The sequence below is a fragment of the Melanostigma gelatinosum genome, assembly GCF_949748355.1.
Source record: "Melanostigma gelatinosum genome assembly, chromosome: 18".
Classification (NCBI taxonomy): Eukaryota; Metazoa; Chordata; class Actinopteri; order Perciformes; family Zoarcidae; genus Melanostigma; species Melanostigma gelatinosum.
Genome location: NC_136651.1, coordinates 8,645,981 through 8,659,055, shown reverse-complemented (window position 1 = coordinate 8,659,055; position 13,075 = coordinate 8,645,981). Strand labels below are relative to the sequence as shown.

Below are 13,075 nucleotides of genomic sequence, written 5' to 3'. Positions count from 1 at the left end.
GCAGGATGAGACTGGAAGAGAAGAATAAAAGACCCTAGAGGCACATTAAAGATTTTGAGGAGTGAAGTTTAATGGGATCATGATTGTCTTTGTCGGTGGTCAAATATTGAATTGGTTTACAGGACAAAAAGCACAACCAGAGCCACTCCTACATTCACTCAGCCAACTAAAAGTCTCTACGTTACACCATCAGTGCAGGATAAACCTCCAGAACCGCTTTCAGCAGCTCAGTGTTACAGAGGGTCATATGTTGCTTTTTTCGAAGGTTAGGCGATGGGCTGCCACATCTTATCTTTCTCACTTCGTCCGAACACACGGTTCCCAAATCACCGTTTTCATCTCCTCCAATCAAAGGGATGTATTGTTCTAGCTGGCTAAAATTCTTTCTCTCCTTTCTCTTGTATCTGGGTTATCTCTCCTCTCTGATCATGCTGGTTGAGATCAGTGTTATTCTCCGGGAGAGTAAAAGTGACCTCAGCCTGACTCATTGGTCCGGCCTCTACGACATGCAGAGGCTGACAGAGAGACAGACTGGCAGAGTGCTTCTGGGTAGACAGATGGACAGAGAGACGGAGGTACAGGCGGGCAGGGTCCTGAGGTTGCCCCATGACGGAGAAGGAAGGAGGCATATTAGTGCGCTAACAGTCCGACCTTAATGGCCGGACTGTTAGCGAAGGGGGAACTGGGCTACAGCCGACGTCACAGCGTGCTAGTTGTAGAAGCGGCCAAACGCTTTCCTATGTAGATCCTAAAAAGAGACAGTAGGAAAGAGAAAGTTGATAATTTGCTAAACCCCTCCCACAAACAGCAGTTGTCCAATCATAACTTAGGAACTGTAACTAGCTTCAGAAGGCCTGTCATGTTTTGGGTTTCTTGACACGTTTTGCTACAGATATTGAGTAAGTTTGTGTGTGTCTCACCCGACTCCAAGTGTGAGCAGGTGTGAAGCCAGCAGAGCGGGAACAAGGATGAGGAAAACATCAGAGGAGAAGATTCTTCTCTTCATCACCTCAGTCTTCCTCACGCTGAGGGAGCTTTGCTGCTTAGGGTGCTGAAACACAAACTCTCTGCAGAGAAAGTAGAGTTTTGCAGGCAAAGGGAGGATGGAAAAGGAAAAAAACAGAGGTAATGAGAACACGAGAGAGAAAACCGAGAATGCAAGAACAGTTGCGAAGTAGAGAGACCATTAAGAGCTGCTGTCTGTCAATTAGACTTATTGAAATGCAGAAGATTCAACGTCAAGTGTGGCAGCGTAGAAGAAAATGAGTGTGATTCATGTGCTCCTCAACACTCAAAGGTATAATGCGTAAACATAATTTAAGGCACAGCATTGGAACATGCTGTCAAAGTCAAGAGACCCGGTGACGAAAAGACTCACTGCGCCAAGAAATAGTTGCAACACATAACTCCCCATAAAAACACAAAATTGTTGTTTTGTACTGATTTAAACAAACTAAATACAACACGCTGATTAGTGTGTTTTAGCGGTGCTGGGAGGCAGAGAGAGCTAGGCTAGTGGTTTCCCCTGATTTCACTCTTTATGCTAAGCTAAGCTAATAGCCTCCAGTTCTATATGCACCAAAGTGAGAGGTATTGATCTTCTCGTCCAACTCTTGGCAGGAAAGTACTATTCCTTTTGAACTTTTGAACACCTATACGTCTTTGCAAGTGCTTCCATGTACTCTAATAACTGAGGGATGTTGTAAAAAAAATGAAAGCAAACGTAAATAACTACAAAAGAAAGTGAACTAAAAAGAGCTGGTCTTACTTTGGTGGCATATTTTCAGGTCTGCTGGACCAATCCCACACCCAGTCAGTGTCAACTCGCCGCTCAGCTTCCTCCTGCAACGTGCATAAGGGATCAGATGATGTGCAAAGACCAGACGACACAGAAGAGAAAATCCAGACAGAGAAAGTGACTTTAACCTGAGAAACCTCAGCACACATCACTGATACCTACATCCACATCGACTTGAGTTTGAACATAAATCTTCGGGAGGAAATCTCAAAGAACAAAACCATTTAACGAGAAGCTACGGCTCAAAGACGGATCAGCAAAACAGAACAACTTCCATGAGATCGATGACCTGTCTAAAGCAAATAATATCTCTGAAATGATTGTTTAACTTTAATAAATGGAAATGAGTGGCAGGAAAGTCGGAAATCAAAAAGAAAAAAAAGGTTCTTTGGTAAGTGGTCGGCAATAATCTAAAATAAATTGAATTAAAAGTATACTGTATTTGATTTGTAGGTAATGGGCTCTAAAAACAAACACCAGTCACAACAAAATGAAATGTCTATTTTTCTGATTTATCTGTTTTTGATTTAAGATTACAAAACGGAGGATGCACTTATCTGATGGATATTAACGACACATGTCAGTGTTCAGAATGAATACCTGAATGGTGATACAGTCACTGTCATGCTCACTACTGGGTCTCGGGGAACCGGTGGACCGTGGAGTCCCCTCCTGCGTAGGACTGTGGACCACAAACAGACATTTACAATGTGGGTTTAAGTAACAAGATATGGACAGACTGCAGCTTCTGTTAAAACAAACAAACAAACACGAAGAAAGTAAACACATATTGTGAACAACAAGCACAGAATGAAACTCATTACTGTGCAAATTATTCTTACACCGCGCTGTGCAGCTCAAACCCCCTAACAACAAAGCGGACACAAAAAAAAACCACCCACACAAAGAAACTGCACCATTACCTGTCTCTGCTCCTCTCACACTCCAGCTGTGCCTCCAGAAGGATGCTCTCCAGCTCCCCCTGCAGGGTGGAGGAGACGCCGTCCTGCGGCCCTGCAGGACTCTCCCTGCGGCTCACGGCTGTGATCAGCTCCTCCAGCTCGACCCAGGAGCCTGATGAGGAAACAATAGGAGCAGCAGAGTTTGTGATGATGCTCAGGCAGCCGGCAAGGAGGCAGACGGCGATGAGGCTTCATGCACATATGCCACACTGCATAAGCCAGAAAGGAGTAAACAGGAGGAAGGTAAACAAACCCATAGCCGAATAATTTAGTGTTGAGTCACATTTTGTTTTGCTGCTGAGAGCAGACCTGGCACTGGGAATAAAATATTAAAAATATTAAATTAAATGCAGTTTCATTCATTAATATAATGTGTTCATGTTATGTGACTTACAAACGCATATAAAACAAAAAAACGAATGAAATAAAAATCAACTGAATTGTGTTTGTAATGTGGTTGTAAGTCACAGGACATGAAACGCATTATATTAATGCATGAAACTGCATTTAACTTAAGATTTTCCCCCATTACTGGCCACTGTATCTTTTGTTGCCCTGAATAACCCACTAATCCCATTATGAGGCTCAGAATGATGCATGAAGTGAACCTTCTTTCACTCGTACAATAAATATTTTTCTCTGAACAATTCCACAATTGCAATATTATTATTTCAACCATATCGGCCAATTAGTTTCCTTCTATAATGTTGCAGCTGGTCAGTGAGTAGACAGGTGTGTGTGTGTGTGTGTGTGTGTTGACATATGGGGACTTATGCAGCACCACGGATGTCCTGACATGACATTCGATGACCGGCGAGACGATGGACGCTAGGTGGACATTCAGCTGGACAGCGTCGTGTTACACACATGTACACGCAAACACTGAGACCAAGAGTAAAGACAGAATCTGCGTCCCTCAATCAATGAGTTTGGAGAACGCACACAGCCTATGAATGAATGAATGAATGGTCACTCCGGTTCATTGGGTGCATGAGCAGGAAGAGATTTACACAAACACGCACACACACACACCCACACACACCCACAGTCAAACAGTAGGGCAAGGCTAACTCAGGCTGACAGCATGCTTGCTTATGTAAGATCTTATTTAGAGATTAGCCATTCCCCCTCTGCCTTCCTCCCCTTGGTTCTCTCTTGTCATGCTGTCTGCATCCCTCTGTGACATAGGCAGCATTTACAAAATATCAACACCTCATCTGTCCTCATCTGATCGCTCTCATCCTCACTTTACATGGGTTTTTGACACTGTAATTGCACAAAAAGCAGCAGAGGGGATAGAGTAAGTGGGCACAGAGCTGGAGGGAGGGGAGAGCATGGGAACTGTGCCATTGCTATAGTTATTTATTTATTTGTTTTTTACAGAGGGGGGTTATGACATAACAACTGCCTTGCTGCCTGACCTATCTATCTGTCATCATTCTGCAGCACTAAATCAGTTTATATGGTGCAATCCCTTACTCATTCATCCGTGACACTGCCAAATCAGCTTTATGTAATGTGGACAAGAGCTGGATGCTAAAAGAATCAATGAACTGCAGCACAACAGGCTTGTTTTTGATTTGCTATGAATGTCTGCTTCCAGTTTAGAGAAATGTCAAAGGACAGGGAGGGGGCAAAAAGTGGGGAGGTTATGTTGTCGATGCTTTTTTGCTGGAGGGAGGGTAGTGGGATTGTTTTGGGATAGTTTTTTCTTGCCTGGAATTTAGATTTAATTTCAGCTTTTAGACAGACTGAATAGTTACATTGTGTGCATTTACAAAGGCGGATTTTGTGTCCAATCTAACGAAATTAATTTTCATGCATCTTTTTTATGCATCTTTTCAATTTGAGGATAAAAATACACAAGTGCCAATGCTGAACAAAAGGTGCCCTATTCTTCTTGAGTAATTGAATGGCCCCGGACATGAGAATCAGTACTGGACGGACACAAAATAGCGTTTCCTTTTGCAGATTTTGCTTTCAATTTGCGCCACATTTGGATGGAAACTGGTAATAACTGTTCATTTAGTAGCCCTTAGTTCAAACATAGAGAGCAGCGGGACATTTTCTGTAAACGCTACACACATTTGTTATTTTTTTGGGCAATTGCTACCTATTATGTGCAATTCAGGCAGTGTAAAAAAATATTGTCTCATTCACATTAAACACGTTAAACTGGGTATTACACGTAGGGGGGGTCGTTCAAAGCAAACAATTATAACAGCTTGGCCGATAAATTTGCCAAATATATCAGCCGATATTACCTTATTGTAGATTTATGGGTTTGTGTGTGTCAGCTGATGAATAAGAATAAATTGCTTTACAGAAATGCAAAACTAGGTTTGAGGTATTTAGAAACCGTGTCACCATTACATGACAAGTTAACAGAACACTGACAAGATGATTTTACAACTTTAAAATGTCCCACTGACTGTATCTCTGTCACAATTCTTACAAAAAAACAACTCCTAAAGGATTGTTAATATTGTAAGTTAATATATATATATATACAATCTGACTTTTCAAATTTCCAAATTTTGATATATTGGCCTTAAAACTCAGTTATTGCAACTAATGGCCTATAACCGATAACCCTGTCTTGCTTTTTAAAAAGTCAAATATAAGGCTCAACTTCACCTCCATATAGTCCCTTATGTCCTGCTCCCGTGACATTGTTACCCAGCAGCCTCTGTGCCAATGTGCATGCAGCACAATGGAGCTATAAGCGTCAGGAAATCTCCACATCTTAATTGGCTGAAAGAGATACAAACAGGTGAGTCAGGGAATCCGTTTACACAATGACAGTGTCAGTGGCAACAACAATGCAAACTACACCGGCGATAATAGGATGTCTGCACATCACACTGAGCGAATGAATGGACTCGTTGTTTACCCATTTTGTTGATATTTGCGTTTTGGGAAATCGATCTGTACGCAACGGCTTCAATAAGGATCTCGGTTATTGTTTATACACGTGCGCAAAAACAGCCTCTACGTCACGGCCCGTGAAAGGCAAATAAATAAATGTCATATGACAGAAAAAACAAACTGCCTGGTTCATGTACCACCATCACTCACCGTAGAGTCCGTCCTCTGGTGTCTGCGAGCCGGACAGAGACATGCTTGAACGCCGGGGTCTGGATGGAGAGAAGCACAGAGCTCGGAGAGATGCTGACACTGGCCGAGGACTAGCGGGTGCAAATGGCTTTCTGCCGTGTACGCTTTTCACTCTTGAGTTTGTTGTTGTCTAAAAGAGACACCGGGCACCGACGCTGCGCTAATCTCCCCCCTCCCCTCCCTCACCATCCCTCTCCCACGTGCCAGGAGGGAAGCGGTAAACAAAACAAGCTGAGAAAGAGCTCAGCAGGGTCAAAAGCCACACCAACAACAAGGTGCATGACGCAGTGTGTGCCCAAACAATTGCACCTTAACCACCATTTTACTGGTAATTTACTTAAAGTTATCCATAAAATGATTGCGTAAGAAATTTTGATTTATACCTCATTACTTTTAAGTTTTATTTATACCTCATTACCTTTTTATAATTTGACATGAAAGTACAAAAACACCACTTTAACTTCTATGCAGGCTACATATCACGTACTAAACCTCTCAGCTCGCTGTTGATGACGATCACATAATCTATTGGCAGCAATTACAATATTGGAGAGACTAAGTCATGTGATAGACTTCTGGCTCAGGCCCGCTTGAAACATGCCCAAAATGAATATTTCTACAGCTGCTCTGCCTATTTAAATGATTTCACTGTCATAATGAAGGTAACACTTTTGTGAACAGACTAACGCTAATAAAATGAAGCAGAGCAAAGTTGGAGACGTTTTAGAAAAAAAACATGTTAAGACATGATCTACAAATTGGCCATTTGGGTAAGACATAATGGCTATGGCTGTATGAAGTTAACGTTTTCTCTTCTTCGACTGCTGGTTTAGTGAGTTTTGGTCGGAAAGACTGTTGGAATCTGGAGTCTCAGCTTCATGTTTCTGTTTTTGCGGGTGGCATGAAGTAGCAAAATTGAAAGCAGCATTTGTGTGTTTTTACTGTATGTTCATTTAGTTTTCTTGGTGTTGGAATTGTGTTTCGCTTTGGTAAAAAATGTGTATCATGAGCTGAGCTTCTATCTGTTATGTGGGTGTGAATATGTCGCTACATGTTTAACATGTCTGTTGCGATGACCGCAGCTGCCCCCAATAGTCATCTGTCTGTTGAATAGTGTTTCTGTTGGGATTAGGGATAAAGGATGGTTCAGGTTTATGTAGAGCAGGGGTTCTTAACCTTTTTGACCTCGGGGCCCAACTTTTCAAGTACAAAGTGTCCCGGGGCCCACTCTGACTATATGCATCAAAAGTGTCGGACAACCTGTAGGTCATACAGAAACAGAGCAGTGGGCCTTTGGAGTCAGTAAAAATTTAAGATTTTTGTCCGCATAAAATAAAAAAGTATCTTTCAGTATAAATAACTGCCGGTGGCTGTATCTGTACAGGTAAAGGACAGTGTAGGGCTGTAACTACACTATCAGTGAACAACTGCCTCAAATTTGAAGAAGATTGGACAAAGTATGACCATTCTACAGTGTTTCTTCATGAAGAGATCCAGGCGGAGCTCTAAAAGGACATTTGGAGGCCCAAATGGACACATGGTAACCACATGATATTCTGACACACTAAAGGTGTTTCTCCCTTTATATTGTGATTTTATATTATTTTCCTTTTATTTTTAGCCTTTGCAAATTGCAAAAACTATGTATATATGGTCGAAGACATGGTGTGTGAGTAGCGGACTTGCTGTGCTTAATGGCTGCGACCGAGCGCACGAACGAGAATGAGAATAGCTCAGTTACGCAAACGTTGGTTGACGGCTTATGGAAGAGGAGGATACGGTTTGTACTATAAGTACTAGCGTTTTCTGAAGGCACTAGCTCCATGGTAACATCCGCTAGCACGTTGTTGGGTCTGTAATGTGTCTTTTTCCGTCGAAATGCTGCAAGATACGACTTGCAGCGGTTATGGCGACTTTGGACAGTGTGTGTGTGGTCTCCTTTTGTGGAGAAACCATAAGAAATGAAAGAAAATCGATGATTTCTTTGCAAAGAAGAGGATTTTGGGCATGCTGGGATACCAAACACGGACATGTTTTGTGACGTATTTGCGCAAACAAGCCGTAGGAACGGAAGGGGAGGGGATCGAGGATGCCGGTGTTGACCAGGCAAAACCCTTGTTAAATAAATGAGATGATAGAATGTGATGATCACAAAGACATTTATTATCATGTGTATGTAAACCTGCACACACAACAAGAAGCCCAACAGACTTTCCCACGAGCGTTGGATGTTTCGTCGCTACGTGTCGCTTTATTTTTGAAGGCTCCAGTGCTTCGTTTGATAGCATTAGCTCACATTCCACACACTGAGCACTCGGCTCTGCCTCGTTGCCTCCGTTCACAAAGCCGTACTTAAGAAAGTCAGGGTTGTACTTGCGCACACATTTAGACCTTTGGGGGGGTATGGCACCACTGTCGTCTTAATTTTTTCTTTTTAATAACTTATCCATAACTTTCGCTACAGGCTAGCGGCTAGCTGAGTGTCTTCTTCTGCTTATTGCAGCTTGTTAAACAACTGACTGACGCATTACCGCCACCAGGTGGTGGGAAGCTATATTGTAACTGAGCGTCTCATGGATAACAGTAATATCTCTGGTGTCTTCAATTGATAACCTATGCGGTCCCGCGGCCCACAGGTGCAAAACTGAAAGTTTTTCGCGGCCCTCTAGGTGGCGCTCGCGGCCCAATCATGGGCCGCGGCCCTATGGTTAAGAATCACTGATGTAGAGGAAAACAGCAGTGGTGCGGGAACGCTGGGGAATTAAAGATCCTGACTTTATAAAGAGTTGAACAAGAATCTGAATATTAGAGTACTAGTGGTTTTATTGATGGTAATACATCATTTTGGGTGTCCAGCTTTAAAACATTCCCTTCGGCTGGTGTGTATCCTTTTGTAATAAAGCAGTTACAGATGTTGGCAGTTCATCAGAAAATACTTTCACACTGTCTAATAAGTCAACAAGTCTAGAATTATCAATTCTAAAAGTTAATAAGTTGATTATTTAAGGGTTTTATTTTTTCCATATTATTGGTTCATAAGAGTGTCTACCTGATAAACTAAATAACTGTCTAAAAATATCAGTCAAGTCTCTTTCTGGAGGACCAAACACCAGCCAGTAACCACTTCCACTCATTTGATGAAGCAACAGTTTGGAAACAACAACTTGCAAATTCCAAGAAATGAATGGCCTCAGTGTCCTTGATAACTAAAGCCCAGAACACCTCGACAGTAAACAGTAAACAGTTCTGATTTCTGGTTTCAAAATCACATACATATTTAAAAAACTTTTAATAAACATAAACTAAAAGCTGTAGCAATCACCTTAAGAAACCGTATCAGTATAATGAGCGCACATTTCATTTGTGGTAGAAGTTAAACAGCATTTTTGTTTTAAAAAGAGAGGATATATATTCTATTTATCTTAAAAGGAAAGGGTCAATTGACATTTACCCACAAAGTTGGTAGTGGTAGAAGTCGTAATCGTATTCTGGTCCGATGGTGGTACCACATACAGGGTTACCAAAACATTGATATTTTAGGTGTATTCACAGTACATTTGGTTTGGTTTGAACCAAATCGTCAGTCAGGGGTAACTTTATCTGTCACTAAAAACATTAGAAATCATCCTCTGGGCACCATGAATGTCCATCCAAAAAATTCCGTGGCAATCTGACGAGCAAAACTACAGATCTGTTCATGATCAAGAGACACATGGTTTGTCACATTCTGCCCTCCAGCCACATTCCCACTTCCTCAAACCCATTCATTGGCATTCTCTTCTTGTCCACCAGATGCCCTCTGACTATTTCCCCCGTCCCATCCAGACACTCCCTCCTGCCCTGCAAAAGCCCCTTTTCCTCCAGTTCCAGTCACTTGACCATCCCCGACCACCTGCTCACCTGTTCCTACTGTCCCTCTCAGCCCTGACGATATTTAACCAGCCCTGTTCCACTCTCTCCACACCTGCTCCATGTTGTTGCCATGTGCTGTAATCTGGATTCAGTTATGTGCTCCCTGAAACCTGGAATCTGGAACTTGTTACATCTGACATACGTCTGTTTTGAACCTCTGAAGATTAAAATTTTTATATATATATATACATTAAAATCTTTCCTCACAGGTATGGAACAGTTTGTATTGAACACCTACAACATTACACTGTAACCTGTTTTGAAAAATATAGAATAAATATATTTCACAACATATTTCAGCTCTCTAATCCAGGGATTTCCATGCAAAATGTCAAGATCTTTCTAGTGGGCTGCAGTTCTAAAGTCAAATTATTAAGGCTAGTGCCAACATCTAGAAAATATATAGATAGTTTTAAAAGCACTCCCTTTTAATCTTTGGCATGCTGCATGTAGGCTGGAGAGTACCCTTTGATGTGTGCCTTAAAAACATCAAATGAAATGGACCAGAGAAGATCAGGATGTTCACGGTTGCTGCATCATCGGCATCATATACCTGGAGAACATTTAAGAACTCAGTGTTATATTTACACTGTTTTTAATGAATGAGATCAAGCATTCGTTAATATTTTTTCCGATTGTGGCCGTATCTAATGAGCCCCATGGCCCCATCACCATCGTCGTCTATTTCTGTGGCATTCCTTTAAGACGCTTGGCATCAGCGACATCAGCAGCGATTTCAGTCATGTAGCCAAGAGCAAACAGAGAGGATATGCACACACTACACTCTCATCATCATCATGTTTTAACCCCTTTACTCTGATTACTTACGAACAATGAACAGTTCAGTCAACACAAACAATGAGGGTGAATTGTAATGAAAAACAACATCACCACCTGGTGGAGAGAGCAACCAAAAGACGTCCTTGTCCCGAGGCAATTCTATCTACCAGCATCAAAATGAAAACTTTCATGTAATACAGCTCCATACAACTGCCTTATAACTTTTGTGTAACTCACTTTTGTAAGACTTATTTGAGGTAGACAAGAAGACCAAATTAAGAATGATGCAATGTGTTGTTCGTGCCTTCTGGTGCACAGCAGCAGCCCGAAATCTCTCTGCTTTCACAATCTATCTTCTCAGCCATTTATTATGTTGCCAAGTAGCATTTCTCTTCTGACCTCCAGCCTTGTTCCTAGACAAGAGGACGGACACGGAAAGTCATTATTCGGCCCAGAAACAAAGCAGAGAAAGTTCCCTCATCCATCAAAGCTGCTTAAGATCTTTGACAATGTCCTGGACCCCGGCTCAGATCAAAGAGAGAGACGCCAGTTGTAGTCAGGTCCGGTAAGTGACTGCCCACCCTGCTCATCCATCATGCTTGAAACTGAGATAGCAAAATAATAAAACCTTTTCAGGTAATGGCCGCAGTTAGATCTCGCCATTAGGCACGTCCCCTGTCCTGCAACCCTATGATTGATGACTTGATCTGAGCGTACATAAAAGGATCTGCGTAAAATTCACTTCTTTTTTTTTGTAGCTGTTCAGACTCAGAGGCTGATTAATGAGTGCCAGTGAAACTAGTGGTGTTCTTCTGGTGGCTCTGTGGGCACAGTTAAAAAACATTATTCTGATTGGCTATATGCAGGGAGCTTATTAGCTTGATGAAAAAATAATTACAGTTTGTGGGCTCACCTCGAGTGGATGGTAAATGACTCACGTGGACAACACAAATCCAGATAAGGAAAGATATATACAGAGAGGAAAGGAGATCTGACACAACATGATGTGTGCTCGACACTCTTTACAGTGCCATGTGGATCAAAGACACAAGCTGCGGTCGAATACTCCTTTTTTTCAACTGGTAGTATGTAGGCTAAGTGGCAGCTATGATGAGAGCTGGTCAAATTCTAAAAATGCGAAGGAAAGCTTCGGTGCTTCCTTTTTTTCTATCTCATTTAGCATCGGGCACACTTTACCATCCTTTAGAAAAAGCAAGAGAGATAAAGCTGTGCCACAATTCCTTGCAGCGATAACATTTAAAAGCGATGCACGTCAACAACATTCACCGTACATAATTGCGTAGACGAGTGTAAGTGCAGTAGCATTCTCTTAGCAGCTTTGTGTGGGTTGTAAAACCGATACACGGCTAAATAAATATTGTGTCTGTCCTATTTGAGATTACGGTGCAGGGCTCTGGGGTTACTGTAAGCAAACTAAATTTGACGCAGTTCAAGAAAAGAGCTATTTGCCGTTTTCTCTGTCTGCATACAAAGTATCTGATGGGATGGGAGCCATGTGAAGTGCGGCATAAGGGTGACAAGGGTGATAAGCTCTGGATTTTTGACCAAGCCCGAGAGCAGACTTACCAAACACATTTTCTATTGGGATCTTTCAAATAATTATTTTCGGGCATGGGAGCATGCAACAATATTTTATTTTCAAGGCAGAACGTCCTGATTTGTTTTCCATGACTGAAGACGTCAGTACCTGTTTACAGACAAACTCTTTCACCTTGCACAGTTTGTGTTGAATGTCTACCAACAGCAGGAGGGAGCTTTATGTTTGATGTGTTAAAGGCACAGTCTGTGCCCCAGATGTTATGTTTTAATGTGGAAGATGGATTGCGTTCATATTTGCTTTAGCTTTGTTTGACATGCATGGAGGTGTATTCGCATATATCTGTTGTTTCGCTCTCATTATTTTATTGCTCCTGTTTGTTATGTCTGTCTTGTAAACCCATGTGGGCTGGGCACCTTTTGGTGCTTAATGATTTGGAAAAATACATTTACCTACTTATTTACTTATCACTACAGTTGTCTTTTCCTAAGTCCTTATGAATTCTCCTTCATATCTTTCCTTGGCCTCATGACGTTTTTGATCAAAGTCAAGGAAAAGCGGTGCTCTGTGCAAAATGCTCACGCCAGTATGCTAACATGATGATGCTATATAGGCTACATGTATCTTGTTAGTTAGTAATCTAAGTATAGGTTACCATGCTCACCATCTTAGTTTAGCATGTTAACATGCAAATATCTAATTTGTACAAAACACGAAGTACAGCGAAGGGAATATCATTCGTTTTGCAGTATTGTACAAATCTAAGTTCTGACCTCATGGTGGCGCTAGAGGAATCAGAGGATGAACACAAATAGTTGGTGAGATAATCCATTTGGGTTCATTTAGCCTGGGAGGTAGGAACACGATATTAACCCGAAGTAATATATATTTTTTTAGTATTAAGTTTTTCTAAAACTGCTTCTTTAGCTCTTCAAAGATGCTTTGAGC

The 13,075-nt window shown here is 41.7% G+C and overlaps 1 protein-coding gene across 1 annotated transcript; it reads right to left on the bottom strand.

Moving 5' to 3' along the window:
- Positions 1–637: 637 nt before the first annotated feature.
- On the bottom strand, positions 638–5,881 carry LOC306792712 (BCL2/adenovirus E1B 19 kDa protein-interacting protein 3; the record flags this gene model as incomplete). Its single annotated transcript, XM_079289995.1, has 6 exons — positions 638–748; positions 921–1,067; positions 1,769–1,842; positions 2,399–2,480; positions 2,722–2,872; positions 5,839–5,881. The coding sequence occupies 6 exons, from the start codon at positions 5,879–5,881 to the stop codon at positions 700–702; spliced, it is 546 nt and encodes a 181-aa protein (XP_079146121.1). The 3' UTR covers positions 638–699.
- Positions 5,882–13,075: the final 7,194 nt, after the last annotated feature.